The following is a 20,245-nucleotide window of genomic DNA, read 5'->3' on the forward strand; positions in this document are numbered from 1 at the left end:
GCCTCCCGCTTTCGGTGAGACAGCGGTCCCGGTGGGGACCGGAGCGAGCTCCCGACCCCGCCTCGAGAGGCGGACACCTGCGGGGGCACGCGAGGAGAGAGGCAGTGCCGGGGCGGCGGGAAGAGCGAGGGGAGCGGGGGACGGCGGCGCCGGCGCTCCGGCTTTGGCACGGCCGCCTGGGAGGGAGGCAGCGGCGGCGCGCCTCGGACTCCGCCTAAGCGGCCCCGAGCTCTCCTCCCTCCTCGCGGCGCCGAGCTCGCAGGAGCGGAGCATCGCATCGCATCGCATCGCATCGCTTCGCATCGCATCGCGGCGGCGGCACCCGCCCCTCCCGGCCGGCCCGCGGTGCACACCGCCTCCCTGCCTCTCTCCGTCCGCACGCAGCCCCGCCGGCGGCCATCGGGAAGCCCCTGCACCGCGGCACCCCCGCCCCGCACGCCCACCGCCGAGAGGATGGGCTGCGGGCGACGGCGCGGCGGCCCCCGAGCTCCGTGAAGCCGCGGAGACAAAGGGAGCGAGCGGCGGCGCAGCCGGGCTGGGGTGGATGCGAGCAACCATGAAAGGCTGCGTCTCCGCCTCCTCCTCCGCTGCTGCCAGAGAGCTGCTGGCCGCCGCCGCTCGGAGGACTACACTGTGAGGGGGGGCGGAGGAGAGCCGGCGGGGCTCGCCTCGCCGAGGCAGAAGGTGTAAGGGAGAGGCAGAGATAAAATGTCTTCTTCGGCGGGGCCCCGCGGCCCTCGACCACCCACGGTGCCCCCCCCGATGCAGGAGCTGCCCGACCTGAGCCACCTGACAGAGGAAGAGAGGAACATTATCATGGCAGTGATGGACCGGCAGAAAGAGGAGGAAGAGAAGGAAGAGGCCATGCTCAAGTAAGCAGACGCCCGTCATTCATTCATTCGGTCGCTCATTCATGCGCCGCTCGCGGGCGGGCGGGAGCGGGCGCTGCCACGGCCGGAGCCGGCCGCTGCCCGGGGCCGCCCCGCGGGGCCCTGCCCGGCACGGAGCTGCCGAGCCGCGGCCGCGGCCTCGGCCCCTGACTTCCTCCTGCCCGCGCCCGGGCAGCCCCTCCCGAAGCGGCGCTGCCCATGGGGGAGCCCGGCGCCGCGGGACGGAGCGGGACGGCGGCCCTCCCCGCCCCCAGGGAGCGGGACAGCGGAGGGCGGGTGGAAAGCCCCACTCGGGGGCGAGTCGTGATCCCTTCGGGGTCCCCGCGACCCCGCCTCTTCCAGGAGGGGCCGCTGGGTGGGGTTGCCCGGCTCACCGGAGCGGCCGTGCTGCCCCCGACTGGCCTGGTCTCGGTCTCGGCCGTCTCCCTCCGCACGGCTCAGGGCTCCGGCCCCGGCGGCTGCCCCGCCCCGCGCCCCGGCCCCCCGCGCGGCAGCGGCTGCGAGCGGCACGCTGTGGGAGCGGCTCGCGGTAGGGACGGCGAGGCGTTCGTAACTAGGAAATCTATGTAATTAGTCGCGCTGCTCATCGCAGAGGGAAGCGTGCCTGCGTGCTGGCGGGACGGAACGGGCTCGGACTCTCCGGCCGCACAGAGGGGTGTCGGTAGGTGCCACGTTTGCACATCAGGTCCCTGGCACTTCTGAAGCTTCGCTCCCTCTCGCCCTTCACCCTTGCCAAGAAACACATGTGACCACATTTTCCAGCCTCCTCCGTCTAGAGGTGGCTTCAAACGTAACATTGCCCGCAGTGAGCCATGAGGATAAACAGGTTGAAGCTGTCGCCTGTGGAGGGAGGTGTCAGGTTGGATGGGGCCCTGGGCAGCCTGGTCTGGTATTGAATGTGGAGGTTGGTGGCCCTCCCTGCGGTGGGGGGGTTGGAGATCCACAATCCTTGAAGTCTCTTCCAACCCAGGCCATTCTGTGACGCTGGGATCTGTTCCCCAGCTCCCCATCAGGCCTGCTCTCTTGCTAATGGCTGTGGCAGGTAGGTGAGGGCAGTGTATGCAAAGCCCCAGGTGACCCAGGCCCTGGGTGGCAGGAGGTGGGTCCCCGCCAATGCTGCCTGCCCAACACACCGCTGTGCTCAGTAGGGCCGCTCCCAAGGCGGCACCCGCTCTGGGTGCTTTCGGCAGCGTCAGAAATACCCAGTGACACGGCACAGCTGCACCAGCTGATGGAGCTGCCTCATCTCCTCAGGCTCCTGACTTCTGCCCTCACATGCTACATTCCGATTTTGCCTCTGCTCTTCTTCATGGGTGTCCTGCTCTAAGTTCTGCATGGGCTGCCGGAGCTGAGGGCAGCAGCATAAGCTGGGCCCAGCGCTGCGTCTCACAGTGAGAATGTGAGGCTGGGAACGTGATGCTGGGGTCTCGGCTTGGGACAGCGGATGTGGGTTGCTGCTCCTTACCCTGCGGTGTGGCTCTCTCGGAGATGTGCTTTGTGGAGACACATTGTTTTCGTCAATGTGGTGAAATGTGAGCAATGGCTTCCTCTTTAGATTCTATTTATCAGAAGAAAATTAAATGGAGAAATAGTTCAAAGGCTTTAAGCTACATTTATCCTTCTCCCATTTCTTCCAGAACAGCTACTTCCCTATAAATATTTAGCTTGTGTTCCTTGAAGAAGATTACTGGTTCTGTGGTGCTGTAGAGCAATACTGTAAATCTTACAGTCGCTGCAAGAATGAACTTTTGTCAGTTGAGATGGTAATTTCTCAGCCTTGTTCTTGTTAACATGGGGTAGAGGATAATTTTTTTTTTTTTTTTCTAAGTTATGTTCTTCTTTCATATTGGTATTTCTGAATTCTGGACTAATACTTCCTTTCCTGTGAAATTATGGGAATTTTTAGGGGTTTCACTGAACGAGCTGGGATACATTAAATATGATTTTTAAAGAGGTAAAAAATTGCAGTTTGTGAATTCATCTTGAAATTACTTGACACTGTCTTCCCAGATTTGTGATATTCAAAGGTTTGTTTCTTACAACAGTTTTTGCAGTTCATAGCAATGACCATCCAGGCCTGAGAAATTGTGATTTTAAGTATACATTTATATTTCTTTAAAGAAAGAGTCGGAAATTAATTGAAAGTACATTGGGAAACTTGTAAACCTTAAAATCGGACAACTGGCTTACAAATTAGATCATGGCAAACAGCTGGATTACTGTTGGCAATTACATGGATCCATCGTGATCCATATGGCAATGACTTTTGAGACAGTAACTTCCATAATTTTTTGGAGGCTTGTTATAAATACAAAGTGATTCTACTGGATGACACAGCTATGTTATAAAAGTCATACACTGTCACGTTCTCTTCCTATTATCTCCAGTAAAAGTTGTTTGAATTTTCCAAATGTCTCCAGCTGCCACTTTAAACCACCTGCAGGTACACGTTTCTTCTGGTAACACCCACCTACACATCTGGAATGTCCCTTGGAAGTTAAGGGACCTTAATACTGATCTGTATTGTGAACTAGGCTGCATTCAGCTCTCAGTGGAGCAGAGGTCTGTTACATGCTGCCTCAGGCATCACGAGGGCTAGAGAGGGGCAGTGTTTCTTGTGTGTTCTGGTTGTCCTGATAGTTAGCAAAACAAGTTTCTACAACACTTTCCAGCGTTCCTTATAGCAGAAAACTGTAAGGAAAAATTACCATTTATTTAAACTATTGTATTCCTCAGCTGATAGTCATAGCATTGCAAATCCAAAGAAATTTGAGCTGCTGCTTTGAGTAGATTCTGTGGTCTTCAAGAGAAGGGATTAGGGTCATCAGTGAAGAGACCATGTCCTTCTCCTCCAGGTCTGTACCTCTCTGGCTTCCTATGCCCATTTCTGACTCTGAGCTAAAAGCATTGTAAAATCCTGCTGCCAGTTCATGCTGACATCAGCATGCACTGCAGCATGCCAGCTTGGGAGCAGGATGCTCCTGCAAGGAACAGGACAATGTACGATGAAATACTTTCTGTGCTTGCTCTGGGGGTGTGGCAGAAATGCATCTTTCAGTTCGAAACCTGCATGTCTTTTTCCAGAAGCTTGCACTGTCAGTTTGTTGACCTACTGAGTTTCCTTCAATAGTCTAGGGCTGAAGAAACTTGTCAGGCCCTTAGGATAAAGGCAGGCAAGTTGTATGGTGCAATTTTTTTTTTTTCTTTTTCTTTTTCTTTTTTCCTCCTATGTGTTCCTGGTCAATGGCAGAGACCTTGTCATCCCTTCATCCTTACAGCATCAGATTTCAAACCACAGTATGTGGGATTTGTGGAAGGGGAACATTCTATAATCTTGATCTGTTTACTATCTTGGAGCAATGTGCTTGAGGAGTTAAGGTTTTTGTGAAAGTTCCCCCTTTTGCTTTCATATGAACAACTTCACCTTACCAATGAAGAACACTTTACTAATATTAGCCAATTGCCTTGAAATTAGTGTTGTATCTAAAGGCATCAGCATTTTTGCACCATGTCACTAGGTGCTCTTGAGAATAGTTATGCTTCTGTGCAGTGAAGTGTAGTCCCGGCCTGGTATATAGCTCTGGAGACTCAAATCCACACAGTTTGATGCTTACCTGGCACAATGTAGAAACTGAGGCACCTTGAGTGCACTTCACAGATCTTTCTGTAGTGGTGCAGCAGAGAAGTTGGTTGTCCCTGCATGTCCAGAGCTTATATAGCTCCCAAGCATGTGCCTTAGCTGCAGGCATGTCTGCTGCCTGACTTAGGCCTAAGCCCATTAGGGAGTCACAAACTACACTGTCACATGCTCAAGTCCTCTGAAAGAGCTGATTATTATACAGTGCGTGTATAGTGCATATTGATATTCAACCATTAACTCAAAATGATAATACAGCAACACGTAGGTGATAGGTGGAGTTACTGCTTCTTTCTACTTTAAGTGCTAATAGCCTGATGGCTAGAAAGTGGTTGCCTAAACCAAGCACACTTCCCAGTCTGAAGAAACTGTGTCCTACAGAAGTGCCATTCTGGTATTGCTCAATAGTTTGGCTCCTTATATGGAGAAGAATGAGAAGTTTATGAGCTCGGGAGCCTAACTCAGTAGTGAGCCTGATAGAGCTCTCCTTGCAAGTGAAGCTCTCATGCTACATTCATCTGGTTACCCAGGGCTATTAAGCCTTTTTTAGAAGAGTCAGAATAGTTGAAAGGACTGAGAGCTCTGGGAGGAGAAGGAAGTCCTTCTCCTTCCAGCTTCACAGTGATAACATCAGATTTTGGGGATGTCTGATCATTCTGGTCTCCAGCAATTCTGTCAATTGGAGCATGATCTTTCAGACCCATGCTTCCAGTGTTCCTGCACTGTTTGTGAAGGACAGTGGTAGAATGTGTCACGGCCTCCCCTGCAGACTCATTCACATAAAAAGCATTTTTTCCTGTTCTATGTGGGTAGGTAATACTGAAGCTGAAAGAGGTTCAAGTTGAGTGGTTAATGTTTCTAGCCTGAAGTACAGATGTAGAATGGTTGACTCTTTTGTGACTAACAAATTATGGGGATGCAAGAGAAGGAATTTTTTCAGTGAGGATAAAGAAAGAAACAAACAGTCATTTACAAAAATGAAAAACAAAAAAACACCACCAAAAAACCAAACCAAAACCCAACCCAACAAACCAGACAATTTTCTTAAGGAAAAATAGATAAAAAATTTCAAGTGTACATTCAAACATAGACAGCCTGAGACAACTATATTATTTGTATGTACAAGGTACCTTGAAGATAAATAACGCTAGGGAATATGCAGCAAATTTCAATCATAGACAAATCACAGAACTGCATATGCTTATATGGATGTACTTAAGCTTAAATTTGCTTATATGCCATTGTGTGCTTTGTCTCACTGGGTTAGTTAAGTACTATGTGCAGAACATGAGAGCTGTGAACACATAACTGAGCTCCAGTTCTGTTCAGCTGTGGGCTTTCAGAGCCCAAAAGAATCATACACTGCATGGATAGCCAGAGTACTTCTCTCCTTGTGGAAAAGTAGCTTATCCAAGGGGGAACAACTGTAACTCAGCGTTAGATGGATTTAATAAAAATAAATTAGAAAAAGCTTCCTAACTACCATGGCAGTAATTTTTTGGAGCAACTTTAAGTGGAAGCAAAAACTCTTGCTACACCTCTGATGGGATTTAAGAAGAAGGTGGAAAAGATCATTTTTCAATGTATTGGCAATAGTTGGAAACTTAACTCAGGGACTTAGACATTTTGTTGAACTTGTATAACTCCAGTTGAGTAGCTCTAGAAGAGAAGCTAACAGGCACTCAAAATGATCCTAGCTTTTGAGAGTTGTTTCAAGAATTGCTATGGGAGTGGCAGTTAACAATTAGGGAAAAGGTGATTTTAACACCCAATTTTGACCACCTAGTATGGTGCATAACCTTGATTTTAGTAGAATTCAGGGGTATTGGAGCTGCTCTATTCTTAGGGCTGCTAAATCCTGAAGTTAGTTGTCTTTGCTTAGAATCTGATGTGATGAGAGAGGTTTCAAGATAGGCCATATAATTTCCTGTGTGCAACCAGAAGCTTCCATGCTGAACTACTTGCTACATAACTGGAGTTTAACAGATTGGCCAGGAGGCATGTGCTCTTAACCAATTTCCTGGAGACAGTTTGTTTCCTTCTCCATTTATAACATTTGGACTATACCTAATATTGGCAGAAAACACTGAATACTGCTTGAAGCACAGTGGCAACTGCTGCCACCTTCATTTTATATTCTATTTACAGGTAAAATAGGGACCTAGGGCTCCATGAGCACCTTAGCCTGAATGGTGTAAACCTGCTGATGTTAATTCTACTTCCATAAGCATGAGGAAAAGAAGAAGTAACACCATTCTTCATCCTTTCTGTTGAAACTGGGACACTTGGCAGAAATGAAAGCAAGAGTCATAGGGCCATCATGAGGAAGACTATACTATCTTTAGGATGTAGCTTCTTAAGTCTATCTTTAATCCCACTGAGAAGACAAAAGAAGAATCAAGAGTTCTGGGAACTGCTTGTGCATTTGAAAGCAAGGAACGAGAGGATAAAATAGATATATTTGATAGAAACTCCTTTGTTGTTGCTTATTCTTCCTGTGGTCACGTGAATTTCACTTTTCCTTCTTTCATCAAAGGAGACCAAATTGCATTGGATGGGGGGCTGCAAGGAGAATATTCATGGCTTTCAGGAAATTTCATAGGATTGGTAGCATTTTTTTAAGCAGGATGGTGAACTGAGTAGTACAAGGACACTACTATATGCAGTCAAAATGTGTACATACAACTGCACATAGTCATGGTAATTACAGGACAATCATAGGCCATTCTTCTGGGGTCCATCTCACCAGTGAGGCAGGAGAAGGAGACTGTCAGCAGAAAAGAGCAAAGTTTTAGGGATTTCCTTAAATCCTTGGAGGAATAGGAGGTGATAGGGGGTGAGAGGCAGCAGTAAACACTCCCACCTTGTAAGAGGACTTCAGATCTGTACGTGCTGAAATTTGGGAAGGCCTGGGGTGCGAACTTTCATCCAGAGTTCTTTTCTGATACCTTTTTCAGTGGGTTTATTGAAGTTGACAGGACTTTTTCTGTGTGTGTGTGTGTGTGTGTGTGTCTTCCCACAGAGAATTCCACAAGAATCCCCCCATGCTTCATGTCTGGCTTTGTCATGTAGAAAGCATGACATTGCACAAATACTTTCTGACACAGTTGTAATAAATCTAGATCTTAAAAGGAACTGTATGGAAGATTGGTATGGTTTGGGGTTGGTTTGGTTTTTTTTGGACAGTAGCAGTGTTTTCTGAGGGAGAACACCATTAAGAGGCTTTTGAAATTCTGAAATACAGAGAAACAACTAACAAAGATGTAGCATGAACCATTCATCAAGCAGTTACAAAGCATTTTAAGACTTGAAGTTAATTACCTTAAGAAAAGGCTGTTTTAAAAATATTGGCTTAACATGTGCCGTACTTGTTTTCAGGCTGCTTGTTGGGATGCAGACTTTTCTTCAAGTGCAAACTTGAAGAATGAAATTGAAGTTTTACTTGTGGTTGCCAACATTAGAGCCAGTTATAATTCCTATGTTGTTACCCTCTCCCTTACTTTTCCTACTGATGCACACTGCACTGGTTTTCTGCACCTGCTAGTTTTAATTTCTGCTCTGATTTGGCCTCTTTTTTTTATCCAGGGAACTACAGCATTGGCATGGAGTTTTGATTTTGGGGAAAAAAAAAAAAAGAAAAACTTGAGTGCCTGCAGTTTCTCTCTGGTATTTTCCACTGGTAATTAAACATGCTTCAAAATCGTATGTAATCAATTACAAACTCAGTGTGGTTTACTTATTTATTTTTTAACCCCAGATCCATATATTGAATGTGTAAGGATGGAGATAGCTTATCAGATCCCTGCGTATGTCAAGAGATAGAATTGTTTAACCCTTTTCTTAAATGTCACAGATGTGGTAGAGTATTATACAGTGTTTGTGATGCTTAGTTTTGGAATCTAGGCAGAAAATGTTATTTAGAGTTGTTTCTAGTTTTCACAACAAACAACAGAAAAGAATACCACTATCAATTTGCTATCATAATTTTTTAGGTAAGGCAGTTTGCACGAGGCAGGGGATAGCAGTATAATTCTTTGCACTTACCACACAAGTAATCATCCTTAGAATTTGATTGCATATCAGAAAATTATGTCCAGAGAGAGTTTTAAACAAGAAAGCCATGTTGGAATATACTTTCTGGCAAGAAAAGTTACTTGCAGTTTTCAGAATAATGATACACACACACACACACAATATCATTTATGTACTTGCCCCATCAGAGACATGAGGAGACATGGCACAATAAATAGTGGTTTCCAATCAATTCTAGATTGAACTAGAACATCTGTTTTAGAGCCTATTTCTGAGTTTGTTTGTTGTTAGTATTTTCAGTGTCAGGACTTTGTGCACTGCGCTTATGGTAAGATGGTAAAGAAAACATTGTTAATCTTCTAAGACTGAGAAGTTTATGTGCATTTTTACACATGCTCTGTATTTTGGTCTTTAAAGACAAATTTGTAGTTAGAATTGTGATTTAAATGCCTTGTATCAAAATGCAGATATTTACTGTAAGCAAAGAGTTACTTTTTTAGGCTTTGTTGTGTGAAATTTATTAGGACATTTCTTATAAGTGCAACATAGCCCAGCCATGCTATTTTGGTGTAGAGAAAGTCTACTCTTCTTGTACCAAGAAGTAGAGCTCTCTTAGTGTTGAGAATTTCTACTGGAAGTCTTCAGGCACTTGAATGGTCTGAGTGGGAAATATCTTTTCAAATGTTTCTCTTAGTTACCAATACTGTATGCTCTGAACTGATAAAATTAAAAAATTATGTACCTACAAGTAAGTCTCTCTACTTCTACTAGTAAGAGATATGACATCTTAAAAACCTAGTTCGGTCCACAAGGACAGCAAGCATTATAAATTTAATAGACAGTGTTCATAAAGATTAATTCCAGTGTCTTTGAGTATGCTCTGAAGGCTCCAAAACGGTGATCTTGAATTAGGGTCTTGGTCTTTGCTGGCAGTCAGACTTCCCACATCTCTCATGCGGAGGTTGGTGATGAGTGGTGGAGGTTGGTGATGAGTGGTAGAGGTTGATGATGAGTAGTGTCCCTTGGGGACAGTCTTGGCACTGGTGCTTTTCAACATCCTTATCAATGATTTGGCACTGGTGCTTTTCAACATCCTTATCAATGATACAGACAGTGGGATCATGTGAGCCAACAGCAAGTTTGCTGATGACACCAACCTGTGTGGTGCAGTTGAGTTTCAGAGGAAGAGATGCCATCCAGATGGACCTGGGCAGGCTTGAGGAAAGTACCCATGAGAGCTATAATGAAGTTCTACAAGGCCAAGTGCACCGAGCTGCACTTAGGTTGAGGTAATCCCAGATGCAAATACAGACTGGGAGAAGAGCTCCCTGAGAATAGCTCTGCTGAGATGGACTTGGGGGTCCTGAAGCTGAACGTGAGCCATCCGTGTGCTCTTGCAGCCCAGAAAGCCAATATCCTGGACTTCTTCAAAAGAGGGGCGGCCAGCAGAGAGAAGGAGATGATTGGCCCTCTCTACTCTGCCGTTGTGAGGCCTCATCTGTAGTACTTTGTCCAGGCCTGAGGCCCTCAGCTCAAGAAGGACATACAGCTGTTGGAGTGGATGCAGAAGAGAGCCACAGGGATGATCAGAGTGCTGAAACACTTCTCCTTTGATGACAAGTTGGAAGTGCTGGTTTTATTCAGCACGTAGACGTGAAGGCTTCAGGGAAACATCACTGTGGCCCCTCCAGTATTTCAGGGGAGTTTATAAGCAGGAGGGAAACTGACTAAAAGAGGGGAGATGAAATAAAAAATAAGATAATCAGGGTTGGTCTTTTTTTTTCTTTTATATTCATTATTCTCTGGGTTTTAAATGATCTTTTCATGTGAAAATACACACTTTTGCACGTTAGCTATATTAACTTCAGAATCGTTTTGGCATTTGACATCAGGCAGCTAGATTTTGTACTGATTGAATGAAATTGCAAAGATGTTGATGAAAACATAATGTGAAAGCTCGAGCTATGAAAGGACATGAACAACCTATGATAATTTCAGTTAATTTAGGTGATAAGTCTGCTTGGTGTTGTTATTTACAATAATGTTGACAATGCGAAAATGTTGACATTGCATGAAAAGCTTAAGCTGTATTGTTAAATGTTCTGCCAAATGGCTATGTTTTTTTAGCTATAGATGTGGAACATCAAAACAGCTGGCTGATGGAGTGCCTAGTGCATGAGGCTAGGCAGTTGAGAAGAAAGGACAGAATTTATGAGAACTCTAGATTATCCTATTTTAACTATATTGATTTTGACTCTGGATGCCACCTGCAAAGTATCAGGGTAATGGGTCTGCATCTTATGGATGAGAATTACAAGAGATTTTATATGTGTATGTGTGCTTGTGCCTAAGAATATGGAACCAAACTGTACAGAAATACGTACAAGCTATTTTATAGGTTTTAGTTGCAGTACTATGTTGCTTGATATATGGAGAGCATCCTGGTGAAATTTGATCAGGGGCTGAAAATGGGGAACAATTTTGCCTGCAGATGTATTGCGACAGGTGACACAGTTAAACAAGTTGCTGCCATGGGCCAACAAACAGCTGCACTGATGTGGTCTTGTGCCTTCATTGAGTTTGATTAACTTCCGTGAGTCTCTTCCTCAGAACAAGTGTCACTGAAAGCACATCTGCTCAGTGGAGTAAAACTTAAGTGTTGTTGAGTCTTTCAGGTGGGATGCTTCACTGTATGTCTTTTATTTTGCAGAAAGAAGCATGTATTTCTCAAATGCATTCAGTAACCATTTTATTATTCCATAAGCTTTATGTAAAAAGTAAAATTCAGAGAGGTGAAACTGAAGCATGACTATCAACAAAAAAAGCCAAAAAACATTCATCACTATACAAAAGTGTGTCTTTTTCTTTAAATTGCTTTTTGATTCTTTTTACCCCTAATTTCTTTCAGTCTTAATTGTGTATTTTGTTTTTCTTTGTTTTCTCTTTCAAATTGTTTTTCAATACAGTCAGATAAAGGAACTGCATTCATTCAGAGGTGGAGATTGCAGTTATATGAATTAGTTCTGATACTGTATATGTAAAAAGTATGTAAGTCTTTTGAGATGAAATGCAAAGTACATTTTTCTTACATTTAGAGCAAAATTAGATATTGATTTTTTTTTTAATGTGAAATCCATTCTAAGAATATATCACTAGCATATTGTGATTCTTCTGTGTTTTACATGATTTGATATTGATTATAGTTTTTAAATTTAAAAGCAAAATCTCTGTGTAATTTATTTTGCAAATTCTTGGTAAAACTGCATTATCTTAAAGCAAAGCATCCCCCCTTTAAAAAGAGAGCATCCATCTTTTAAAAAGAGTCTCTCAAAGAATAGTATCATTCACTGTAAAATAACTTTAATTATGCATTGTTTGGTCTAGACTGACCGGTTCAGAGAATTTAGAAGTCTGGTCACTTGTAAATTCTCTTTTTCTGGTGGCAGTGTTTCAAGTTCTAATCTTGTCCCCATCTGAGCGGATTTAAATGGTTCATGTGGAAAAAGATCTGGTAAGTTCTGGTTACAAGCCAGGTGACACAGTGCTCTGTCTTTCATCTAACCACACGGTTCTGATTCTTCCTTTTTTGGTTTCTATCCCTTATGGGATCAAATATATTCAAGCTGAGGCTTCCTTGAGGTAGAATTAGTGGAGATGAGGGAAGACTTGAGGAGAACAGCAGCAATTGTAGTGCTTCCTATTATTGCAGAGGTTTGTTCTCTTGTTTTTTAGAGGGTTTTGTAGTTCAGCAATGCTTTCAGCTCTGTCCTTGTAGAACTGATGGTCAAATGTTTTTTTTTTTTTCTGTCTGTGTTTAACTGTTTGTTGTATTTCTTACAAATTGAGACCTTGTCAGAATGATGCATCATTTCTGTCAACTTGAGGTGGATTACTGCAACATATTGTACATGGAATTACCCTTGAAGACAATCCTGTTGATCTCATATTGTGCTTTTTTTCTTTTTCTCACTGTTTGCTATTGCATATATTTTGGGCTAGAGCAATGGTTTCTTTCCTATTTACCGGTAGATTAATGGAGGTCAACTGAGACCACAGAAGGCGTTCTTAAAGTAGAGAAAACAGGGAACTTCCATGCACAGTTTCAGTGGAGGGACTTCAAATTTGAGAATTTTTATGGATGGCAAGTGGTGATGAACTTTCTGCAAGGGCAACTTTTGTTATATGAAAGTTGCAGAGGTGAGTAGGACCTAGTCTTCCTTGCATTTTATTTAAGAGTGTTAAATACCAGGTGTTAAATTTGAAGACAGGCCTTCGCATGTCTGGCATTCATAAATAAACCAAGGAAATCAATAAGTAACTTCAGTAACTGCCAGCCTTTTGACTCCCTTGTCAGAGGCCAGGAACTGAATGAACAAGAAAATTAAAAGGGTTTTCCCTGACAGCAGAGGAAAAGTCGTGTTTCTTCTAGGTTAAAGCTGAGGCCACTGAGAGTATGGTTAAGCTTCTTTTTTTCTGTTACCACAGTTGATCTGAATTTTTTTTTGTTTGTTTGTTTGTTTTAATACTGTGGAGTGGGACTGCAGGTATGTATATGATAACTGTGGAAGAATGGTGACAGCAAGGAAGCTGTACTTGTGCTCTCTTGGCCCTCACCAACAGGTCATGATGGAGAGAGGGCTGGATCAGACTGATGCACAGTACTGCCTGCTTTCCCACCCTTGTGGCAACTGCAGACAGAAGGAACTGATGTACAGAGGCAGACTCCTGTGGGGTTTTCTCTCCCGGAATGGAATGTCTGTGTCTGAACATGGATATCTGCTACCACTTCAGAAGTCTAGCGGTACCTTCCTTGCTTTGACCTGGGCCCCACATGGTGTATAAGACTGCTTTCAACACTTACTGGGCTTTTGCATCCCATCTTTGATTCCCTGCTCTATTGAGGGCAAGGCCTTCCTAATCTGAGTGTATGTGCAGGAGGAGAGAGTTGGGAAGCTGGTTACTGTTTTAAATCATGGGGAATTCAGGAGCAGGCTGCGGTTTTGGTAGCTGGCTGGCTCTAGGTTTCCTCAGGCACATCATGGGTAGGTACTTCCTCATCTGGAGGCTGCCCTAGGGTTAGTAAAAGTGAGTTACGTTTGTATAATCCATATTTCATTTTTATCTTTTTAATTCTGAGTCACATCATAGCTAAGGTTTTCAGCGTCCTCGCTGGATTACTGAGAAAAAGATTGCAAAATAGTTGGTATTTTGCACTGGGTTGGCAAGGCTATTTGCTAGAAAAACTGCGGTTGCTTAGTTGCCACAGGAGAGGAAGAAAGAAGGGAGGAGAACATGGGAGTGAGGATCGTGGCCTTGTGAGGGACAGCAGGAATAGGAAAACTATGCAGCAACTGGGTGGGAAACCTTAAGAAAATACATGTCACTTTAGACTCAGAAGGTTGAACTCTGAGGGTATATAGGAAGGTCTGCAGGGATCAAACAGGAAGAATATATGATGGAAGAAAGATAGGAGGAGAAAGCTGGAATTAGCTAGGATGGAAGCCTGAAAGTGGGCAGTGAGTGATGCAGATGCCTATTTGACTAGTACAGAGCAAGTGTAAAAAAGCACTTCTGCACACTGATAATTAGGTAATGAAAAGTGATGGATCCTCTGGTAACAGACCCGCAACCGGCATATTTGTGCGTCCATTTCATTTTGGGCTTGAACAGTAGATAGTTAAGCAAACAGATCAGGAGAAGATGAACATTTATTGTCAGTGTAGAAATAAATGGCAAGTAGAAAATAAAAAGAATGAGAAATGCTCAGTGTGTGAGCCAGTCTCATGATTGTGAAGGGAGGAGCCTGAGTCATTTGGTTCAGAAGCTCAGGGTTTGGCAGTGATGCTTTCCTGGCTCTCTGCTAGCTTGGGTGGTGTAGTGAGGGCATCCTAAAACACAGGGGTGCTTGACTAAGAGTGGTGCAGGACCTCAGTACATTTGAATCTGATGTTCACAGAAACTCAACATTTTACAGTACTGCCTAACCGTTTTTGGCCTGCCTCTAAATTTCTGACTGGAATGTGGGTCTGTGTAAGAGATCTGGTCTGGTGTGACAAGGAGGAGGGTAGTGAGGTCTCAAGCTGTAGCAGAGGACTTAGAAACTCAGCACAGACAAAGTCCCTAAATCTGACAGTAGTAAATCCAAATTGCTGTTTCCAAAGCAGTTTGCTGCATTAACTCAGTCGTAGAATTTTGGGGCTTTTGTGATTTTGAATGTTTGAAATTTGCTTCAATTGTATTGTTTTACAAAGACGACTGTTTCTGGTTATGAAAGAGCCTCTGCTGTCAGAGGAGGATTGTGGGAAGGCTCCACACCAGGAGTTTACTTTCCTAATGGCGTAAACAGACAAAAGGGAGATGAGATACGAAGAGCACGAGTAGGTCAGCTGTAAGACAGAACTAAATATTATGTTAGTTTCAAAGTTTATAGGCAGGGTGCCATGTGCCTGTGTCTGTCCAGCCTTGTCATCTCCAGCCTGACATATTGGAGGTTCAGTGCATGTTCAGATTAATCTGTGCAGGCACAGTGCCTGAGGGAATAGTGTGTTTGTGTGCTTCTGTTTTTAATTAAAGGTGGCATCTCTGCTTTTTGGGTGGGTAAAGAATGGAGTTAAGAGGGATCAGCTGAATGGAAAGAAAAAGGAGTAAAGGAAGTTGAAGTTTGAAGAGAGGGTGCACATACAGCTGGAAGATTAAGCAGGTGAGGAGAAAGAACAATGGGGACAAATAGATCTCTATGTGCAGCAGAGAGTTTAATCAAAACTGTAGAGAGTGTTCAGAGTATCTAAAGGTCCCAGCTTTGCTGAATCAGCAGCTGCTCTTGGCCAGAGAATCTTTCTGGTACTTTTCTACTATGCACTCCTCTATGTGTCTTTGTGTAAAAGTAAGAATAACTGGCTCACACAAGCAACTGGATAGTTGCTTTGCAGTAGGTATAGGTGCCAATTTTAACCAGTAATGGCTGAGGCACAATGGGGATATGGAGACAAATAAAGAGGTCTCTGCAGAGGATCCTGAAGTAGAATCCATAAAGGAGCACTTACAGCTGGGTTTTTCATTACCCTTTTTCTTAAAGTAGAAGAACCACTTTGGCTGTAGAACAAACCTTACATTCACAATGTCTGGAGACTCAGCAATGCTGTGGTTAACTCAGAACTAAACCCTGACTATCCTGGGCTGCTCTTGCTCTTTCTTTTCTAGATGTTGTAGAAAGAATAAGTTTTCCAAATCAGATAAGCAGTAGTGTCATCCTGTGTCTTGGAAGACATAAGAGAGAGATGAAAGAGGCAAAAAAAAAAGTGTGGATGCTACATTTGGGAAGGATGACTATAGTAAGTGATTAAGCTTAGTTTAACTGATTTGGATGGCCATAAAGGTGGAAGGGTGCGGACTTCAGTATGGAACAGTATCTGTCCCTGTGTGATTGTTAAAGGATGAACAACAAAATCTCAAATGCAGTACATACAGTCATGTCTTCACAGTGATATAAGCAATTGTAATTGTTCGGATGCTGCTGGTGACCACAAGTGTAGATACAAAGAGGCAGCAGCCAAAAAAAAAAAAAAAAAGAAGAAGAAACAACACACTTAGTATGACATTCATTTGCCAGAGAAGAGGGGGTAAAAAAAGTCACAGCTCATAGGTCCTGGTGGCCATCCATCACAAGAGCAAGGTCATGGATGCTGCTATTATTCAGGAAACATTTATTTTCAATTAAAATAAAGTACCTGAAAGGTACCAATTGTTCATACTGAGTTGTTCAATCACAACTTAGATGCAATATCCAGAGCATGTGCTGGAGTCAAGCAGTTCTGGAGGCATCACTTCAAGTTGAGGTGGTGATTAATTTCCCAGGTCTTTGGTGATTTTGGCTAAACTCTGAGGGTAGAGGTTTGCCAGAAGTGCTAACTGTGGTGGAAGCTTACTAATTCAGCTGCTTGTTTGCTAGAAATTACAATCAGAGTATCTGATTTTTTTTCAAAGTTGCACTGAGCTGCCATTATGCTCAGTCTAACTGTAGCCAGCAGTCTTGTGACAAGCGTCTGCAGTAATTATCAGTCATTGTCATCCAGGAAATTGTTCTGCCAGTGCTACTCTGAGATTTGTACTTCTTGATTTCACTTTAAGAAAGAATCAGAGTGAATGCTAAATTATTGGGCAGAGGCGTAGAATCATAAAATGCTTTGGGTTGGAAGGGACCTTTAAGATCATCTACTTCCAACCCCCTGCTGTAGGCGGGGACACCTCCCTCTAGACCAGGTTGCTCAAAGCCCCATCCAGCCTTGTCCTGAATGCTTCCAGGGAAGGGGCATCCACAGCCTCACTGGGCAACCTGTTCCAGTGTCTCACCACCCTCACGGTAAAGAATTTCTTCCTAGTATCTGGTCTAAATCTGCCATCTTCCAGTTTAAAACCATTTCCTTTTCCCTCGTCCTGTCACTACCTGCCCTTGTAAAAAGTCCCTCCCTAGCACTTCTTTAAACCCTTCAGGTACTGGAAGGCTGGCATGAGGTCCCCCTGAAGCCTTCTCCAGGCTGAAGAACCCCAAACTGTCTCAGCCTGTCCCCACAGGGGAGGTGTTCCAGCCCTATGATCATCTTTATGGCCCTTCTCTGGACCCACTCCAGCAACTCCGTGTCCTTGTGCTGGGGGCTCCAGAACTGGATGCAGTACTCCAGGTGGGGCCTCACAAGAGCAAATTAGAGGGGCACTCCCTCAACTTTCTGGTCATGCTTCTCTTGATATAACCCAGTATATGGTCTGTCTTCTTGGCTGCAAGTGCACATTGCTGGCTCAGGTTGAGTCACCAAACGTCCCAAATTCTTCTCCTCAGTGCTCTCAAGCTGTTCTCTGCCCAACCTGTGCCTGTGCTTGGGATTGTCCCAAACCAGACTTGAGATGCAATTAACCTTTGTGCTTTGCATGCTCCTGCTTTGGAGAAGTTTGAATTTGCCTCTACCTCAGTTTTGCATTTGCTAATTTGAGATAATGGTTGGTTTTCTCTTCCCTTCTGTTGTCCATCTGCTTTCTTCCTTACTTTTTTTTTTTTTTTTTTTTTGGTCTCACTGACACTCCTTCACTCCTTTCCTGTGTGTTTGGAGAATCTGAGAATCTCCAGACTTTATTTAATCTGTCTTTAGGGTTCTGTTATAGGGGTTGCTGCCTGCTGGGAAGCTGAACCTCATCCTTTGAAGGTGATCATTTGCCAGGGGTCAGATATGAGTCAAATGATTATGGCAAATCATAGAATCGCTCATGTTGGAAAAGACCTTAAAGATCATCAAGTCCAACCACAACCTAACCATACTACTCAAACTCTAACAACCCTCTGCTAAATCATGTCCCTGAGCACCACATACAGATGGTTTTTAAACACATCCTGGGATGGTGACTCAACCACCTCTCTAGGGACTCTATTCTAGTGCTTAACAACACTTTCAGCAAAGAAGCTTTTCCTGATAGCCAACCTAAACTCACCCTGGTGCAATTTAAGCCCATTTCCTTTTGTCCTGTCACTGGTGAGAAGAGACCAACCCCGCTCTCGCTGTGAGCACCTTTCAGATATTGGAAGAGAGCAATAAGGTCTCTCCTCTGCCTCCTTTTCCTCAGACTAAACAGCCTTCAGTTCCTTCAGTCTCTCCTCACAGGGCATGTTCTCCAAGCCCTTCACAAGCCTTGTTGCCTTTCTTTGGACCTGCTCCAGCACCTCAGTGTCCTTTCTGTACTGAGGGGCTCAAAACTGAACACAGTAATTGAGGTGAGGCCTCACCAGTGCAGAGTTCAGGGGCAGGATGACTTCCCTAGTCCTGCTCACCACACCATTCCCGATTCAAGCCAGGATGCAAAAAAGGATATGAAAGTATTACACAGGATTCACAGTGCAAGGAATAACTATTTGATGATGTTAGTTTAACAGCGAGCTGAACACTTTGTGCTCACAAGAAGGGTTTGTGTTGTTGCTCTCAAACTTGGAAATTTGATGTAGTTAATTCAGTTGGGTCATCTATCATCTATGTAAGCATAACTTTGTCATTTACTAAAACACAGTTGAGAATGCACCTAAATCACCTCACCTGCTTTTTACCATCCAAAATTTGCCGTGCAGATAGCTGATGTATCCAAATGCTGACTAATGGAACAGCTCTTTGCCAGAACCACATCAGACTGTTGCAGTCTCCAGGTTCTAATAGAGAAACACAGATCCCATTGTTTGGATTTGATGTGCGTGCTCCCTGCGTGTTGTGACTGCATAAAGATTTGAAACACTTAACGACCAGCATTTCTTCGTGTGTTGAAATTTCATGCTTTGGTGGTGTTTGATGACAGCAAACATTGTTTCCTGTATGAACAGGGAGCATGTTTAACAAAGCTGTATTTGCATAAAAATGCATTCCATGAGTAAATGAGAGTGAAAAGGATGTTCAAACATCACCTGGTCTCATTTCCTTAGAAATGAACCTAGTATCAGAGCTGTTAACCCATAAAATGTCACAGCAATATTTCCCCTTAGGCATTTTTGCGATTGTTTGAAAAACTATGTTGCTTATTCCAATCTCCCTTCCAAAATTCTCTCCCTCAGCACCTGTTTTTTACATATTTTGGATGTCATTTGATTCTTAAGTGATTTTTTTTTAAACATTAAAGAAAATATTGAAGGGAATTTTGCAAATCCTACTTGTCAGACTTTTATATAAATAAATGCAATCGATATAGAGAAGAAAGTTATTTTAATCTTTTTTTTTTTTTAGCCAATACAGGATCTGCATATAATGCTAAGAATAAATTGAGCTCCAACTTTTTAACAAAAGAGATTTAAAAAATCCTATTTACATCTTCTGTTAATTTTCTCTATTGTTTTAGTTCATTTAAAGGCCGAAGCCGAGGCCACACTTTCCATGAGGCATTTAATATGAAAATCTTTCTTGTCTACTTGTAAAGAAAATCTAAATTAGTTCATCAAAGGGGCCGTCTGAATTTTTTAATATTCTTTTTCTGAGGGCTCCATGTCTTAATGTAAAGTTGTATTTAAATCACATTCTTGTTATTGCAGAATTCAAATTATATTGGAATGAGAAGTCTTGCTGCTTTCCAGACCTTATTTGGCCCTTAATTAGACAGTATAAACCTTGGTTAAGTGTCTAATAAGGAGCAAATAAAAGAATTTGGAAAGATAATTTTCATTCTTAGTGCAGGAGAGACAGTTTTCTGTGCCACAAAGTCCAGGATGCTACTGGGAAATCTAACGGCTGTTTTAGAGACCACAGATCCTAAGGAGCAATCAGCTTTCAGTCTTTAAAAAGTGGCTCTTCCAAAATCTCCATGGCTCCTCAAGAACCAGGGGTTCTGCATATACCAAGGGATTTTCGTCATTTGTTTTTCTCTTTAACCTCAAGGGGAAGGGCACACTACTGATTAACAAATATACATGCAATTACACGTTGCTGAGCGTGTGTGTGTACACATTGATAGTATTTTGAAAACAGTGGCATTTTGTGACAAACTAGTTTATACTAAAGAGAAAAAACTTGGGTTCCAGGTTTTGAAAATAGCTCCATAACTATGCCACCTTTTAGAAGAGGTTATTCAGCAATGTGCAGAGAAATTCAGCAATGTGCAGAGGCAGAAGAACAACACATGCGTGGAAGAGCTGTTCCTTAAGCTAAATATTTCAGCCATGAGAAAAACA

The 20,245-nt window shown here is 43.5% G+C and overlaps 1 protein-coding gene across 42 annotated transcripts in view; it reads left to right on the top strand.

The window, feature by feature from the left end:
• The first annotated feature begins 413 nt into the window (after nt 1-413).
• RIMS1 (regulating synaptic membrane exocytosis 1) overlaps nt 414-20,245 on the top strand; it is a 292,326-nt gene continuing 272,494 nt past the window's right edge. For 12 of the 42 annotated variants that reach the window (XM_048938228.1, XM_048938218.1, XM_048938231.1 and 9 more), the window contains exon 1: nt 451-872. In XM_048938228.1, the coding sequence (XP_048794185.1) occupies nt 709-872 (164 nt within the window). In that variant the 5' untranslated portion in view covers nt 451-708. Of the gene's footprint in view, nt 873-20,245 lie in introns of all 42 variants that reach the window. The other 30 variants (XM_048938196.1, XM_048938199.1, XM_048938200.1 and 27 more) reach the window with 17 other exon arrangements.

This window comes from Lagopus muta, chromosome 2 (assembly GCF_023343835.1).
Source record: "Lagopus muta isolate bLagMut1 chromosome 2, bLagMut1 primary, whole genome shotgun sequence".
Lineage (NCBI taxonomy): Eukaryota > Metazoa > Chordata > Aves > Galliformes > Phasianidae > Lagopus > Lagopus muta.